Source organism: Bombina bombina, chromosome 1, assembly GCF_027579735.1.
Source record: "Bombina bombina isolate aBomBom1 chromosome 1, aBomBom1.pri, whole genome shotgun sequence".
Classification (NCBI taxonomy): Eukaryota; Metazoa; Chordata; class Amphibia; order Anura; family Bombinatoridae; genus Bombina; species Bombina bombina.
In genome coordinates, this window is record NC_069499.1 from 1,184,199,802 (window position 1) to 1,184,218,886 (window position 19,085).

The 19,085-nt window shown below is 37.5% G+C and overlaps 1 protein-coding gene across 3 annotated transcripts in view; it reads right to left on the reverse strand.

The window, feature by feature from the left end:
* Positions 1-19,085, reverse strand: part of ACBD4 (acyl-CoA binding domain containing 4) — a 122,620-nt gene that overhangs the window by 23,222 nt on the left and 80,313 nt on the right. For all 3 annotated transcript variants that reach the window (XM_053699826.1, XM_053699822.1, XM_053699829.1), the window contains 4 exons: positions 2,763-2,883; positions 1,933-2,088; positions 1,369-1,472; positions 731-857 (listed from right to left, as the gene is read on the reverse strand). In XM_053699826.1, the coding sequence (XP_053555801.1) occupies positions 731-857; positions 1,369-1,472; positions 1,933-2,088; positions 2,763-2,883 (508 nt within the window). The remainder of the gene's footprint in view (positions 1-730; positions 858-1,368; positions 1,473-1,932; positions 2,089-2,762; positions 2,884-19,085) is intronic.

Here is a 19,085-nt window from a genome sequence, read left to right on the forward strand (position 1 = left end):
TGCAATCTCATGGGCACCTATCTGTCATGTTGCATCTTTGTTTACGTGCATCATGTTTTTGTTTAAGTGTCACAGTGTTTGTGGCTTAATTTTGTGGCACGTCAGCATGTTTGTGCAATTTTCGCTTGGCATTTTTAATATGAGAAGCAACACTTTGTCTGATGCCCTAATATTGTTTGTTCCTTGTGATTACTGTTGGATGCTCTTACTCTGCTTGACCTTTTGCTGCTGACCATTGTTTCTTGATCTAGACCTTCCCTTGGCTACTCTTCTAGTACTGTGCACGACTGGTTGACCTTTTGCTGCTGACCACTGATTCCGGATCCAGACCTTCCCTTGCCTACTCCCCAGTACCACTTGGCTGACTGACCCTTAGCTTGACCCAGACTGCTTCTTGACCTTGTCCTGCCTGCTCTTTTGTACTTTGCTTCTACAGATCCCCTGGCTTTGAATCCACTGGCTTTGAATCCTCTTTGACCACATCCCTGATTACTACTACTTCAGTGTATTCACCAACTGAATCTCCATAAGCTACCAGGTATCACTTTAAATTTACCTGTATTTAAGAATATCACGGATGATCAGTCACCGTTGGACTTAATAATTTGTCCCTGGGTTTAATACTGCATGACAATTTCTTGTGTAGCACTCTCAATCTACGCCAAAACCTACAGTTATCCATGTAATTTCAGTACATTCACCATATACGTTATTGACAATGTACAGCTACCTGTATCTTTGTCACCGTCACGTCTTTGCACATCTCCTCCTTGACTTTTGCACTGTAATACAATCTCTGCTTCAGGAGATGGCTGAAATAAGTGAGGATGAATCCAAGAATCTGTATCTATACATTCCTGAAAAGAAAGAGTGAGGAGTTAGTTGTATATAAATGTGATCTAGGAGTTTGATAAATGGTTTTACATCTGTATTTGACTTTGGAGAGAGGAGGACGGAAGGGCATTAGTAAATGACATGATATGATTCTAATATTGGGAAGAAGGCTAAATGGGGGGTGGAAATGGCTCTAATTTGGAGGGGAAAAGTTGAGTATGCACTTGGTGGGGGATACAGGTAGGCCTCATATGGGAGGTGACAGATGTGCCTAATGAACTGGGCAGAGGCATACATATATTGGCCTGATCTGTCATTAAATAGTAAAGTCTAATATCTGATTGAGGGTAGGTAGATCTCATCTGCTTGGGGCTATTTTAGTTTTCTGCTCTCCAAAAGTGAAAATTAAGGGCTGCTAGACAGATGATGCACTGTATTTCTTCCCTTAGAAACAAAAAGCCTGAGCTCGTCTGACATTTTACTTGTTCAACAACAGCTGTAGACAAAGTTGTCAGATTTATAGTAAGCATCTACCTTTTCTAAATCTAGCTGTTCCAGGCTGTCACGGAAATCCTCTGTCTCTGATTCCCATCTCTGGCTTTTCTGTCCACGTTCCTGGTTAGGGAGACAAGCCTGCCCTGTTATTAGAAGATGGAATGCAATGTAACCAACTGTTCAGGAACAAGCTGCAGCATACACATATAGTGATGCTACGGTATCAATCATAAACCGATTTCTTAAAGTATAATTATAAGTCATAGACATGGCAGGAAATAAAGCTGCCACATAGTGCTCTTGCTAATGTATAACACTGTTGCAAAACTGCTGCCATATAGTGATGCAGCCACATGCACACTACTGAGCTTAACGTCCTGCTTTTCAACAAAGGTTAAAAACAAAACAAAGACAATTTGATCATAGAAGTATATTGGAAAGTTGTTTACAATTGCATGTTCTATCTGAATCATGAAAGAAAAAATTTGGGTTTTATGTCCCTTTAAAATTACATTTTCGCATAAAGGCTACGCAATATACAGTATCTAGCGCCTTTTTTTAAAAAGTAAGACTGTTTTATTTTAATATAAGTTATACACAGACCAATAGGGTCACGTTGTCTCTCTGTTGCCCTCTGCTCTGGCTGTGTTTGCTCTGCATCTTGTATTCCACTTTCCCAGCTCTCTTGACTTTCAGTCAATATGTCCTGCAGATCTCTATATACTTCCTGTTCATCTGTTTCTCTGGGAGATTCACTCTCTATAAGCCATATAAAAAGGATAGTATTTATTATACATAATTTCCATATCTTGGCTCAGTTCCTTAATATGCACTAATAGCTTTCCTCTTTAAAGGAGGTGGACACTAATCCAAATAATCACTTTTTCATGTTGTACAAGTTCTACCTCTTTATCACAAAGCTCCATTCTTATGTTCAAAGCAATGTGCCAAATACAATCAAGAAATATGGTTGGTACCTTTTTATCATGCATACAAAAGAGTGTCAATTTAAACACATAATATGTCAGGGTTTTTTCAGGACAGGAACATTAATTTTTCAATAAACAGACTAAGTGACATTCATGCAAAAAACAAGATATGTCTTATTCAAAATGTGTGTGTAAGTGGTCAAGGCTGCTGAAATAGAACATTTCCAAAAATGAAGTTAAAGTCTGCTTGAAAATTCTTTTAATGAACTGGAATACCGCTATCAATTTTTTTCAGTGCAAAGTACTTGTAACATTAACACCAATCCACTTGGGAAAACAAAACAAAACATGGTCATGTTTTTAATGATTTTTTTAGCCCAACTGGAATGGCTTTGAAATACCCTGCAAACATGTCCATTAATCACTTTACATTTCTCTTCTCATGGATTGGAATATACACAGTGGTTTGCTGCAGACATACAAATCATCCAAGACTTAACTTACCAGGTAATATCTGGAAGAAAGATCCTGGGGGGCGAGGCATATCAGGGATGACTTCATACAGGGGCCGGAAAGGTTCAAACATTTCAGGAGATGTATTATCTAGTGGCACTGTATCAAGAATCTGTGTCAAGGCAAAATTAAAATTAGAATTAAAAGTACAAATGTGCAAACAACATGCTACAGTATTTATAGTTAAACAGACTTGTAATAATGGGGAAATGTCAGATTAATTAATAATAATACAGCATCTAATTCTGCCAGAACTGATATGGATATGAACAGACCAAGTGATTACCTTCAGCAACCAAGTTATCTTCAATGGAGAATTTCAACTACTGGCTCATGCTTAATTTAATTTTTTCTTCTATTTTTGCCTTTATTGTCTACTAGGCGATAAGCCTGCCCAGAGGACAGTCTATGTTTAAAAAATACAACCCCTCAAGCTAAAGTTACAAAAAAATAAAAAAAGTAAAAATACAGAAAAAAATAAACAAAGCTATCCAAAATAATAAAATTAAATCTAAACTAATACCCCTATAAAAATAAAAACACCCCCTAATATAATACTAAACTACAAATAGCCCTTAAAAGGGCCTTTTGTATGGCATTGCCCTAAGTTAAACAGCTCTTTTACCCCTAACAGTCAAAAACCCCCACCCACCAAACCCCCCAAAATAAAAAAAAACTAACACTAATAAAAACTACCCATTGCCCCTAAAGGGGCATTTGTATGGACATTGCCCTTAAAAGGACATTCAGCTCTTTTACTGCCCTTAAAAGAGGAAGCAGTTCTTTTTCAAGCCCCAAAAACCCTAATCTTAAAAAAAAACACCCCAAAAATTAAAATAAAAAAGCCTTAACCTAATCCCCAAATAGGTACTCACTGTTTCTGAAGTCCGGCGGAGAAGGTCTTCTTCCAGACGGATCCATCATCTTCTATCTTCATCCAGAGTGAAGGCTGCGCGGAGCAGAGGTGCAGAGCTGTGTTCCCGATGCCTGGATCCTCAGTGGCGGTCCTTGATGGCACGAAGGCTCCTCTTTACCTCTTTATCCGATATCCGTTGTTGACTGAATATTGAATGCATGGTAACGCATTCAAACTATTGTACCTTGCATTCCTATTCGCTGAAATTTTGAAAGCCAATAGGTTTAGAGCTACTGAAATCCTATTGGCATTTCAAATCAGCCAATAAGATTTCAGTAGTTCTCATCCTATTGGCTGATTTTTAAAATTTCAGCCAATAGAAATGGAAGGTACCCCAATAAATATGGGGTACCTTGCATTCAATCTTCAGTGTGCGGCGTACGATCGCATGAAGAGGAATCTCCACACCACCGCCGAGGACTGCCGCCGCCGAGGATAGCCACATCTGGGAAGACCGCTCCAGACCTCCGTGTTGCCTTCACTGTGGATGAAGATGATGGACCCGCCTGAAAGACCTTCTCATCCGGACTTCAGGAACTGTGAGTACCTATTTGGGGCTTTAGTTTTAGGGTTTTTTTTATTTTTGGTTTATTTATTTTTTTATTAGGGTTTTTTGGGCAATTTAAAAAGAGCTGAATGCCCTTTTACGGGCAATGAAAAAGAGCTGAATGCCCTTTTAAGGCCAATGCCCATACAAATGCCCCTTTAGGGGCAATGGGTAGTTTAGGTTTTTTAGTGTTAGGTTTTTTTATTTTGGGGGGTTTGGTGGGTGGGGGGTTTTACTGTTAGAGGGGGGACTTTTAAGGAAAAGAGCTGTTTAACTTGGGGCAATGCCCTACCAAAAAAAGCCCTTTTAAGGACTATTGGTAGTTTATTCTTAGATTAGGGGGTGTTTTTATTTTGGGGGGGCATTTTTATTTTCATAGGGATTAGGTTTATTTATTTTTTATTTTGGATAATGTGGTTTATTATTTTCTTTAATGTTAGCCTTTTTTTATTTTGTGTAATTTTAGATTAATTTAATGTAATCTTATTTTTTTTTTAAGTAATGTAGTATTTTATTATTTTATGCAATTAAGGGGTTAATTAAAGGGGGTGTTAGGTTAGGGGGCTAAGTCATTAACTTAGTTATTTGCATTGTTGGGGTTGGCGTGTAGGAGTTAATAGGTAAATTAGTTTATTGCGTTGGTGGTGGATGGCGGTTTAGAGGTTAATAAAATATTTAATTTGTGATGTTGGGGAATGGCAAATTAGGGGTTAACAGATGTATTAGGAGGTTTGCGATGTTAGGGTTGGCGGATTTAGGGGGTAATAATTTTATTAGGTATTTTTTCTTTTTAGATTGTTTTTTGTACTTATTATATACTTATTGCGGGCGGTTAGTTTTTTTTTTTAAATACTTATTGCGGACGGTTAGGTTTTTTTGTAGTACTTATTGTGGCCGGTTATTTTTTTTTAAAAACTTATTGCGGGCGACTTTTGCTTTTTTTAAAAACTTATTGTGGGCAGTTAGTTTTTTTTATAAAGCTTCGTTTGCCTTCACTGCTATTTCCCTGCCATTTTTAGAATCCACCTGGATGCAGCTTCGCTGCATCATGGTGAATTCTTTTGGCTGCGCGCACAGCCAACATTCCTTTGAGGATGCGTGCGCAACTGGCGACGGACGAATTACAAACACGATTATAGTATAGAAGAATTGTTACTTACATTAACCCTTTGAAAGAACATGAGGAGTTATGGGAAGAATTTAGCTTGAATTTTAGTAGGGGTCATACAATAGTTATTTAGAAGCAATAATATGCACTAATTAAAAGCTAAATCAAATATGTCCTGATATATGGTCCCATAATAAGCATTTTAATTTTTTTAGGATTCATATTTTTTAAGTATTCATATAGATCCATTGGTTACTTTGACAAACAACCAACTAAAGATGATTTCCTGATGTAAATGTGAAATCTCTTTTGTATAATATATGTATAAGTGAAATGCAAAAATACTAATTCCTTAAACCAGGGGTGTCCAAACTTTGCTCTCCAGAGGTTTTGGAACTACATTTCCGATGATGCTCAGCCAGCATTTTATCTAGCTGAGCATCATGGGAAATGTAGTTCCAAAACCTATGGAGAGCAAAGTTTGGACACCCCTGCCTTAAACAGATAAAATAGATGTATTGGGTAACAAGAGATATAGTTGTATACGTTATCTTAAAGATACTATAGACTGATCAGGCCTCTCTACACTAACGAAGGGATGATACCATCATTAATAGTGATGACTATGGTTCTGTGGAGATATGAAAAATTGGATGGCCATAATTTGATTTAAACTGGTATTCCTCAAAAATGATTTTCAAAAGGCTTCGATCTGCACTTGGCATTTTATTTGCCTAATATTTCCTTTACTTCTTCAAGCTGCAGTAAAGATAGCATATAGATAAACTTTTCAACATTGTAGAAAAAAACAGACAAAAATACAGTAACCAATGATAGAGCATGAATTGACAGGAGAAAAACAACGAAACAGAGGTCTAAATAACCTTACAGTGTCCCAATCCTCTTTCTGTTTGCTGCTCCAGGACAATTAAGTTCATATCTCTGTGAATTAATTTTTTCATTTACTGTATATTTATATCACATATTTATTTCTCTTTATTCTTTTTATACTATTTATTTGCTCCCCTGTTTTCATAGATATGTTTTTTTCTTTTTTCGTTCTAACATTCAAATTCGGAAATTTACACATTCACCCATCCCTAATCAGGGCAAAATAAAAAAAAATGACATGACAAAAAGAAGCAGACATTTAATCTGTGAAAGCATGGCAATACAAGATGTTCTCCTAAGTCTGTATCCACATAAAGAAATTCTATCTATACAACCACAGGTCTAGGTGTAATAAGTAGTTTCTAAGCCAGGGGGCAAGAGCCAATGTGTTTCATTTTTAAAACATCAAACAAACAAAACAACATAAAACAAAACAAACAGAACAATACAAACATGTTCAAAGTATGATTCTCGAAGATGCTGTTGGCTGTTTTATAGAAATGAGGCAGGTTTTACTCTTAGGGAAAAAGCTAAAGTTGTATATTACTGTTTAATAATATTGTCTATTGTTTAGTTGATAAGTAAAAAATAAATCCTAAGGAAGGTGGCACTGGCTGACATTTCACACATTCACTACTAGATCACTGTCAAGAATAACAACTCAAACAATTAAAACCAGCTCAGAGAGGCAGAGCTAATAGTTTAAAGGGACAGTACACTGTAAAATTGTTTTTCCATTAATGTATTTTACATGACTGATTATACTACCTGCAGAGTATAAAATATTTGAGAAATTGCATTTTCAGGTTTATTTGTGTATATGAAGTAGCTGGTTTGGTGCTTTAAAACCACAGCCTATTACAATGGGTTGAGCTTCAGGTAATATCAGATCTCTTTATGTTATCACTTTTATGTACACAGACTTGCGTCCTTATCTTATAATTGTCTGGAACACCATAGCTCAATACAAAGAGAGAACAATGGAAAATTATCATTTTATTACTTAACTATCCTGCACCCCCACTGAGAGTGTAACTTCTTCTGCTGACTGTGCTTACTTAGGCTTGTCAATAGCATATACTTCAGTATCAAAACTTTCAGTATAGGTTGGGAAACCACAAGCTAAATCAGCTATTTCAAATGCTGAAATAGAAGTAAAGGAGCTACTTGCAACCAATTTAATACACTCTAGCAGGTAAAAAGGATCATCGGGAATAATTTAAAGGGGAGAAAGTTTTTGGGTGAACTGTCCCTTTAACTTGATGATGAAATAAGAGGAAGCTGTAGACCTATACAAGTTGCATTATATCTGTTCCCATACATTAATACAGAAAGATAATATGGCAAGGCGTAGCTGGTGTGGGTTCCTGTTACTATTTTCTGATCATTTAGTAGTACCAATAAAAAGGTATTGTTTCCAATCTTTATAAATCATCAATGCTAAGTTGCAGCAAGTTAAGTACATAAGTATGTTATTATAAGATCTAAAGTGTATAGATAACTTTAACTGTTCCCTGACAGTGACTATGGTACAAAGTAGCAGATTTTGGGGTGAGTATACAATTTCCAGTAGATATAAAATATGACTTAGGGTACACTAGCCAGAACAGCATGTTATGTTTAGATACATATTGCAGGGACTGAAAAAGCTTTTATTTGTAAGAGCATCTAGCTTCAGGGTTACATTGTAATAGGAGCATACTCAAGATCTATCTCAGAATAGAACATGAAACTATTTTTAAAAAAACAAAAAACAAACAAAAGTGAAGTAACTACCATGTAACTTTTTGCAGTAAAGATTAAACATATGCAGTATCAAAAAAAGTACTAAACAGGGATATCCGCTATACCCGCATCCAATATTGTAAAATATAGAGAACTGAAGATATGTAATTTGAAGCAGAGTTGGCGTGCATGTGAATTGAGAAGCGCATAACAGAATCAGTAAACTCTGCATGGTTTTTTCCTGAGTATTAAGCACCAATAGTATATGAGCTAATAAGGCTGCAATCATATCTTATGTAGTCGCACTGTCCTCCGTGGTACACATCTTTAAAATGTTGTGTATAATAAGAAGCAAAGTTTTTGACACGTGGAGTGGTGCATAGGGATCCCTCTGTCATTTATTTCGACTCTATGACAGTTAACCCGTAAAGAATATATGCAAAGTTAATTAGCCAATACCTCTTTTTGGGTGCCAGATCAAATGTGAATAGAACTAATGTATCCTAATGAGTTGGTGCTCTGTGAAGCGAGTTGAGTACTCGTCGCATGACTGTTAAGCCCTAACTGCAGTAGATGGTGGTTCCAACAATTAAGTGTAGCCTGCATCAAAGGTTTCAGCTTTAATGATCTCCCTTTATTGTCCCCCAAGCTAGGGTGAGTGGAGCAGTGGGCAGCAGGTATGGAAAGGGAAGCTGACTTTTCGTTAGTACAATCAGGTACAAAAGTAAGCGGTAAGGAAGCAATAGGAGGAGGCTTTGTTCCTATGGTGAATTCCATAGTGCGTGGTGTTACCGCCCTCTCCATTTCCACTCGCAGTAGTTCACATTTATGAATAAGATTATCCAATGCAGGAGTCAGCAACATTGATAACTCCTGAACTATGATATTCAAACTGGCCTTTATAATTCACAGTCTTAAGTTCTTCTTCTTTCTTTGTAGGCTTTGTAAAGAGAGCTTGGTGCACTGTCACTCAACGTAGAGGCCAATATGTCCGCCGTAGGTAGGGTACTGCTCTGCACTTTCCCATGCTTATAGCTCTTTGGTAGGTGATAGATGTTGGTTTCCAGCATCAGTAGCATCCGGACACGAACCCTGTCAAGGACCTTTTATACTCGGGCCAAGTTTAGCTCCTCAATTGTAGAGTAAATTACAAGAGTGTCATGGAGCTCTAAAGATGAGCTGCTTACTCAGAGCCGCCCACCGGAAGTCTCTTGACCAAACATACAGTTTTACTGTACACATTACAGTAAACATAAACCTCAGCCACCTACATTTTTATAAAATTAGGACTAACTGTAATGAGGCACATTAGGAATCTTGATCAACAGGATAACCTAATTTTCCTTTATGTATACTAGAAGGAGACTTAAAATGTACTGCATATAGATTGCATAAGAAAGTCTACATAGTTATAGAAATATCCTATTAATAAAAGTTATGAAAAGCATATTGCTTAAGCACCAAATTACAATGCAACATAATGGGGCCTATCTATCAAGCTCCGAATGGAGCTTGATGCTCCGTGTTTCTGGCGAGCCTGCAGGCTCGCCAGAAACAGCAGTTATGATGCAGCGGTCACAAAGACCGCTGCTCCATAACCTGTCTGCCTGCTCTGAGCAGGCTGACAGGAATCGAGTACAATCGGGTTGATTGACACCCCCTGCTGGCGGCCGATTGGCTGCGAGTCTGCAGGGGGCGGCGTTGCACCAGCAGCTCTTGTGAGCTGCTGGTGCAATGTTTAATGCGGAGAGCATATTGCTCTCCGAATTTAGCGAGGTCTTGCGGACCTGATCCGCACTGTCGGATCAGGTCTGCAAGACCTTTGATAAATAGGGGCCATAGAATCTTATATACTTCCTCATATCATATACCTTCTAAAGAGGGTGCCCTCACCTCACTGTTAGTTCAAGGAAGCAAAGGGGTAACTGCTGAGTCAAATACTAGCAGCCTCACTATAATACGGTGAAGCTGATAGGCTCAAAACATAATATGCATAACATTATCATGTTTACTTTGGATAGATAATGTAGCTCAACATAGTAACAATATTCAACAAATGGGAATTCTCTGCTCGTGGGCTCCAAGCCTAAGTCCATAAACACTCGTAGTTGACTCGTAAGTCCAGAGTTAGGGCTCAAATATTAGCACGCACTGCAACCTGAAGGATCACATTATCCTGTACACTTTCAAATATGGCTTGTGAACATTGCATTAAACAAATTAATTCAAGTAAGGAACGGCAGTCTCACCAAGTCCTTTGGTAGCTTCTCCTGCGATCTGTTGGTTCACCGTTTAGCCCTCTGTGTATGATTGCCTCGATCAGCTGTATCCCTATCCTCTCCAGGGACGCCACTGTATGCGGCTCTGATCACGGTCTGTAATGCTGTGCGGCTGTCGGCCCGTGTCCACTCCTGATGATGTCAGATGCCGTCGGAAGCCTCCACTGACTGCCGCCTCCTCCACGACGATACTCCAGCCGGAACTCAAGTACAGCAAAACATGAAGAAAAAGAAAATCCAGCGAGCCATTTTCCAAAAGGGGGAAAAAGATTTATTTTTAGGTACACACACAAATAATAATATACGGGGTAAAAAAATATAAACAGTATAGATGAGCTAAAGCGCTTTAGCTCATCTATACTGTATCAGGAGTGGACACGGGCCAACAGCCGCACAGCATTACAGACCGTGATCAGAGCCGCATACAGTGTGTACCTAAAAAGAAATCTTTTTCCCCCTTTTTGAAGACGGCTCGCTGGATTTTCTTTTTCTTCGTGTTTTAAAGTAGCTCAACAGTATATTAGAAATTAGATACACAAATAAGTACAGACAAAGGGGACATAAACAAAACTATTTAGTTCTGATATGAGGATCTAAATGTCCTCTTGATGGCCAGCAACTACCAAGTGAACAATTTAAATCTAAAACCAAAGTGCCGGTGCTCAGCAAGAAATACTGCACCTAATAGCTAGCAAGCTGTAGCCTGAATATGTAAGTAAATAAAGCATATGCTAATAAGATGATGTATATATGCTATGAACAAATAGTAAATAATAAAACTATACTAAATCTAAGATACAACACAATATAGAACTAATATAGAGTTGAAATCTGCTTAGCTATTTGCACCCAAAGTAGTCTTTGGAAAATAACACAGCCTCCATTACAAACAAAAAGACTGTAGAACGATAAAGTTGTTTGAGTGTGTTATTCATTACTGTTTGTTCACCATAATAGTTGTTTTCATTTTTAGCAGGAGAGAGGCAGTACATGGATAGATATCTAACCCACACCCATTTTCTGTTATCATAAACCTGGCAAAACTACCTTACAGACACTGCCATGCAAGCGAAATGTGACCGTATTATAGGGGGTCAATGAACCAGGTACAGCAGCAAGTAATCAGGATGCAGAAAGAGTGCTCTAGCTGCCCGAGAAGGAACAATGAGAAGCACCTTCAAACAATCATGACTTGTGTCCGCTTTAGCAGGGCAGCCCTCTCTGCTCCCTACACCTTTGCTTCTCATACACACAAACTCGCTTGCAGGCCTCAGTGTCGATCGCAATCTCCTCCATAAGAGCAGTAACCATGCCGCACTCCTACCTGACTTGTTTGGATGTGGGATTCCAAGCATCAAGAGAGAATAAGGAATCCAATGCACCCATCATATCCTGAGCTGTCAGTACCTCTGTATCAAGGGCAGGCATCTCATCTTTAACTCCAGCTGGAAAACTGACACGTTCCAAGGCCCTAGAGGACAAGGAAGACTCAAGCAATGCGGTAAATTCATTCAGGTAAGTTGTTAACAAAGTTGTTCCATTGTGAGCAGTCAGTTGTGAACAAAACAGGGTAGTGCAGGAATGTCACTTATGGATTTCTTATACCAGATAAAACGGGGGGTTTAGGGGTGCTAGAGGCCTATCCTTTTTTCAAGGCTACCAGAGCCAGAGGTAATTTAATGTTCCAGATCAGAGCAGTGGATAGAATTGGCAAAAGTGGTACCAGTCAATACAGGAAGCTTAGCAAACACACTAGAAGTGTCCTATCATGGCTGCCACCTGGAACTTCCCACCACACTTCCCAATTTTTGTCATCACTCATTAGTATGATATATAAACTTTTAAACGTGCAAATCTACACACCTTGCATAATAAGCTATATCAGCACAGGTAGCCAAAAATATGTTTGCATTTGAAAAGATAAACTTCAAAGACTTCTCCATGATACTACTGCACTCAATAGCAAGTATTACAATGCATAAAACAGAAATCATTTTACTTCTATTATCAATTTTTCTTTGTTTTATTGTTATGCTTTGTTGGAAATCAGGAAGGTAAGTTCAGGAGTGTGCGCGCATCTGCAGTACTATATAGCAGCTGTTTTGCAACAATGTTATACATTAGCAAGAGCAATAGATCACAGCACTATTTCCTGTCATGTAGTGCTTCAGGCATGTATACACTACCTTTCTAGATATCTTTGCAACAAAGAATATCATGAGAAGGAAGCAAATTGGATAAAAGAAGTAAATTAGAAACGTTCCTAAAATTGTATTCTTTATCTAAATCATGAAAGAAAAATGTTGAGTTTCTTGTCCCTTTAAATGATCAATAACATTATGGTTTATCTACTGAAATACTAATTTAATTTATCTTTGACTATGTAGCTATAGAAATAAACCAGAAAACAGCAAATAAAAATGCAACTTAATGCATGAACACTCGCTTGCCATTTATTACAGAATAGTCATATAGTTTATAACTACCCAGATCACAATAACCTCACATTTAGATTGTTTTTAAAAGCGTATAATGTTCTGAACAGTCCTTTTTTTTCCAATTATGTTTTTTATTGAACTTTTTCTTCACTTTCATATTTTTAATCTAATTTCTTTATAGAAATTAGATGCATAGCATCTAGCACAGGACAGTACACGTTCTGATCATACCTGACCAAACCAGATAAGATTTGAATAACTTCTCAGCATTATAAAAACATAAACCTAAATAAGGTCCTTAAATGTGTATTAATTTTTACTAGAAAGAGTCTAGAACATCTGTATATGCATACAAACATTTTATGTTAAAATAGAGAATGTGGGAATTATTAAAATTAAATCTAAACTAAAGATAATTTACACAGGTAGCTTGTTTCTCAACAGCTAGATTACAAGTTATGCGCAATAAACGGTATTTAACGAACGCAATAAAAGGAATATAGCGCTGCCATTACAAGTTTTGAAACAGCTGGCTTTGTGCGTGCGATATGGTTGTGTTGAGCTCCATACCGCACAAAATATAATATAATATCGTGCACGCTTTCCACATAGACATCAATGGTGAGAGAGGGTTAGAAAAAAACCTAACACCTGCGATCGTGGAATGAAAAGCTCCGTAACGCAGCACCATTGATGTCTATGGGGAATTTTTTTTACGTTTAAACCTAACATCTTAACATAAACCCCATCTCTAATCTGCTGTCCCCGAAATCACAGACACCTACATAATGTTATTAACCCCTAATCTGCCGCTCCCAATATCGGCACCACCTAAATAAATCTATTAGCCCCTAATCTGCCGCTTCCGATATCGCTGCCACTATACTAAAGTTATTAACCCCTATTCCCCTGCACCCCAACATCGCCCACACTATAATAAATCTATTAACCCCTATTCCGCCGCTCCCCAACATCGCCACCACTGAATAAAGTTATTAACCCCTAAACCTCTGACCTCCCACATCACTTCCACTAAATAAACCTATTAACCCCTAAACTGCCAGCCCCCCACATCGCAACAACCTAAATTAAACTATATTAACCCCTAAACCTAACACCCCCTAACTTTAACATAATTAAAATAGAGCTAAATTAAAGTTACAATTATTAACTAAATAATACCTATTTAAAACTAAATACATATTTATCTGAAATAAAACCTAAGCTAGCTACAATATAACTAATAGTTATATTGTAGCTAGCTTAGGTTTTATTTTTATTTCACAGGTACGTTTGCATTTATTTTTAACTAGGTAGACTAGTTAGTAAATAGTTATTAACTATTTACTAACTACCTAGTTAAAATAAATACAAACAGACCTGTGAAATAAAATCTAAGCTGCCTTACACTAAAACCTAACATTACAAAAAATAAAAAAACACTAAAATTACCAAAAATTAAAAACCTACCATTACAAAAAATAACAAACAAAATTATCCAAAACAATAAAAATGATTCTTATTCTAATACCCTTTAAAAAAAAAAAAACACCCCAAAATAAAAGAACCCTAATCTATAATAAACTACCAAGGGCCCTGAAAAGGGCCTTTTGTAGGGCATTGCCCTAAAGAAATCAGCTATTTTTCTACAAAAGAAAAAGAAACACCCCCTAAAAGTATACAAACCCCCACCCCCCAAACCCACAAAATAAAAATAAAGTCAAACCTAATCTACCCATTGCCCTGAAAAGGGTATTTGTATGGGCATTGCCCTTAAAAGGGCATTCAGCTCTTTTGCTGCCTATTAAAAAGAAAAAAAGAAAACAATAGCCAATAGAATTTCAGTAGCTCTCATCCTATTGGATGATTTGAACAGCCAATAGGATTTCAGTAGCTCTCATCCTATTGGCTGATTTGAATTTCCAAAATCAAATCAGCCAATAGGAATGAAAGGGAGGCCATTTTGAAAAGGCTCCCTTGCATTTAAGATTCAGTATACGGCGGCGACCATATGAAGAGGATGCTCTGCGCAGAATGTCTTCAGGACGGACCCGCTCTGCGCCGCCGGGATGAATATAGAATGAGATGCCGGGATGAAGATAGAAGATCCTGGATGGATGAAGATAGAAAACGCTGCCTGGATGGATGAAGATCTTGCCTCCTGGATGAAGACTTCTCGCTGCCTGTGTGTCTGGACTTCAGAAACTGTAAGTGGATCTTCGGGGGTTAATGTTAGGATTTTTTAAACTTTTTTTGGTGGGTTTTTTTTTTTAGTTTAGGGTTTGGGCTTTTCTTAAAAGAGCGAAATGCCCTTTTCATGGCAATGCAAAAGAGCGAAATGCCCTTTTAAGAGGAATGCCCATACAAATGCCATTTTCAGGGCAATGGGTAGCTTATGTTTTTTTTAGAGTTAGGTTTTTTATTTTTGGGGGGTTGGTTGGGTGGTGGGTTTTACTATTGGGGGAGTCTTAGTATTTTTTTTACAGGTAAAAGAGCTGTTTAACTTAGGGCAATGCCTTACAAAAGTCCTTTTAAGGGCTATTGGTAGTTTATTGTAGGCTAGGGTTTTTTTTACTTTGGGTAAGCTTTTTTATTTTTTTAGGGCTATTAGGTGAGGTGTAATTCTTTTTTATTTTTGATAATTTTGTTTGTTATTTTTCGTAATTTAGTGTTTGTTATTTTTCGTAATTTAGTGTTTGTTATTTTTCGTAATTTAGTTTATTTTTTTTGTATTCAGATACTTTGTAATTTTTGTAGTCATTTTAGTTTAATAGTTAGATTAGTTTAATTGTTAGTTTAAACTTAGTTTTTTTAATTTGACAGATAAGTTTTAATTTAATTTAAAATAGGGAAATTGTAATTTTAATATAAAGTTAGGGGGCGTTAGGTTTAGGGGTTACTAGTTTAAATTAGTTTATTGCAATCTGGGGGCTTTCGGTTTAGGGGTTAATAGGTTTATTATAGTGGTGTCGGCGAGCAACGGAATAGGGGTTAATAACTTTAGTGGGCAGACGGTAGAGTAGGGGTTAGTAATATTTAAATAGTGTATGCGATGCGGGAGGGCCTTGGTTTAGGGTTTAATAGGTAGTTTATGGGTGTTAGTGTAATTGTAACACTTTAGTTATGAGTTTTATGTAACAGTTTAGTTGCGTAAAACTCATAACTACTGCTCTCAGTTGGCGGTACGGATCTTTTCGTTATTTACCGCAAAACTTGTAAATACAGCAAATCCACTTACGTCAATTGCGTATCCCATATTTTCAATGAGACTTGCATAGCGCCGGTATTACGAGTCTTCCTAAAAGTGAGCGGTACAGCCTCTCCTGTCAAGACTGGTACCGCATTTAAAAGTCAGTAGTTAAGAGTTTTATGGGCTAACGCCGTAGTATAAAACTCTTAACTAAAGTGCTAAAAAGTACACTAACACCCATAAACTACCTATTAACCCCTAAACCGAGGCCCCCCCCCACATCGCAAACACTAAATAAAAATGTTTAGCCCCTAATCTGCTGAACCGGAGATCGCCGCCACTATAATAAATATATTAACCCCTAAACCGCCGTACTCCTGCATCGCAAACACTAGTTAAATATTATTAACCCCTAATCTGCCGTCCCTAACATCGTTGCCACCTACCTACATTTATTAACCCCTAATCTGCCACCCCCAACGTCGCCACCACTATATTAAATGTATTAACCCCTAAACCTAAGTCTAACCCTAACCCCCCCCTAACTTAAATATAATTTAAATAAATCTAAATAAAATAACTACAATTAACTAAATTATTCCTATTCAAAACTAAATACTTACCTATAAAATAAACCCTAAGCTAGCTACAATATAACTAATAGTTACATTGTAGCTAGCTTAGGGTTTATTTTTATTTTACAGGCAACTTTGTATTTATTTTAACTAGGTAGAATAGTTATTAAATAGTTATTAACTATTTAATAGCTACCTAGTTAAAATAAATTCAAATTTACCTGTAAAATAAATCCTAACCTAAGTTACAATTACACCTAACACTACACTATAATTAAATTAATTCCCTACATTAAATTAAATTAATTACAATTAAATCAAATAAACTAAAGTACAAAAAAACAAACACTAAATTACAGAAAATAATAAAATAATTACAAGTTTTTGAAACTAATTACACCTAATCTAATCCCCCTAATAAAATAAAAAAGGCCCCCAAAATAATAAAAATCCCTACCCTATACTAAATTACAAATAGCCCTTAAAAGGGCTTTTTGCGGGGCATTGCCCCAAAGTAATCAGCTCTTTTACCTGTAAAAAAAAACACAATCCCCCCCCAACATTAAAACCCACACACCCAACCCTACTCTAAAACCCACCCAATCCCCCCTTAATAAAACCTAACACTAACCCCTTGAAGATCACCCTACCTTGAGACATCTTCACCAAACCGGGCAGAAGTGGTCCTCCAGACGGGCAGAAGTCTTCATCCAGACGGCATCTTCTATCTTCATCCAGACGGCATCTTCTATCTTCATCCATCCGGAGCGGAGCGGGTCCATCTTCAAGACATCCGACGCGGAGCATCCTCTTCTGTCTTCATCCGACTAAATGACGGTACCTTTAAGTGACGTCATCCAAGATGGCGTCCCTTCAATTCCGATTGGCTGATAGAAGTTCAATCCTATTAGCTTATCCAATCAGCCAATAGGATTGAGCTAGCATTCTATTGGCTGTTCCAATCAGCCAATAGAATGCGAGCTCAGTCAATAGGATTTTTGCATCAGCCAATAGGATTTTTTCTACCTTAATTCCGATTGGCTGATTCTATCAGCCAATTGAAGGGACGCCATCCTGGATGACGTCACTTAAAGGTATCGTCATTTAGTCGTCGAATGAAGACAGAAGAGGATGCTCCACGTCGGATATCTTGAAGATGGACCCGCTCTGCTCTGGATGGATGAAGATAGAAGATGCCGTCTGGATGAAGACTTCTGCCCGTCTGGAGGACCTCTTCTTCCCAGCTTGGATGAAGACTTCTGCCCGTCTGGAGGACCACTTCTGCCCGGTTGGGTGAGGACGTCTCAAGGAAGGGTGATCTTCAAGGGGTTAGTGTTAGGTTTTATTAAGGGGGGATTGGGTGGGTTTTAGAATAGGGTTGGGTGTGTGGGTGGTGGCTGGGTTGTAATGTTGGGGGGTATTGTATTTTTTTTTACAGGTAAAAGAGTTGATTACTTTGGGGCAATGCCCCGCAAAAAGCCCTTTTAAGGGCTATTTGTAATTTAGTATAGGGTAGGGATTTTTATTATTTTGGGGGGCTTTTTTATTTTATTAGGGGGATTAGATTAGGTGTAATTAGTTTACATTTTTTTAAATTATTTTATTATTTTCTGTAATTTAGTGTTTGTTTTTTTGTACTTTATTTTATTGTAATTAATTTAATTTAATGTAGGAAATTAATTTAGGTGTAATTGTAACTTAGGTTAGGATTTATTTTACAGGTAAATTTGAATTTATTTTAACTAGGTAGCTATTAAATAGTTCATAACTATTTAATAACTATTCTACCTAGTTAAAATAAATACAAAGTTGCCTGTAAAATAAAAATAAACCCTAAGATAGCTACAATGTAACTATTAGTTATATTGTAGCTAGCTTAGGGTTTATTTTATAGGTAAGTATTTAGTTTTAAATTGGAATAATTTAGTTAATTGTAGTTATTTTATTTAGATTTATTTAAATTATATTTAAGTTAGGGGGTTTTAGGGTTAGGGTTAGACTTAGGTTTAGGGGTTAATAACTTTATTATAGTGGCGGTGACGTTGGGGGCGGCAGATTAGGGGTTAATAAGTGTAGGTAGGTGGCGGCGACATTGGGGGCGGCAGATTAGGGGTTAATAAATATAATGTAAGTTGGGGCGATGTTGGGGGCAGCAGATTAGGGGTTCATAAGTATAATGTAGGTGGCGGTGGTGTCTGGAGCGGCAGACTAGGGGTTAATAATATAATGTAGGTGTCAGTGATAGCGGGGGCGGCAGATTAGGGGTTAATAAGTGTAAGATTAGGGGTGTTTAGACTCTGGGTTCATGTTAGGGTGTTAGGTGTAGACATAACTTTTATTTCCCATAGGAATGAATGGGGCTGCGTTAGGAGCTGAACGCTGCTGGTTTTTTTAGCCGGCTCTGCCCCATTGATTCCTATGGGGAAATTGTGCACAAGCACGTTTAGCCAGCTCACCGCTACCATAAGCAACGCTGGTATGAGGTGAGATGTGGAGCAAAATCTTGCTCTCCACTCACTTTTCTGCGGCTAACAACGGGTTTAAAAAAAACATAATACCAGCTTTACTGTAGGTGAATTCTATCAGCCAATCGGAATTGAAGGGATGCCATCTTGGATGACGTCACTTAAAGGTACCGTCATTTA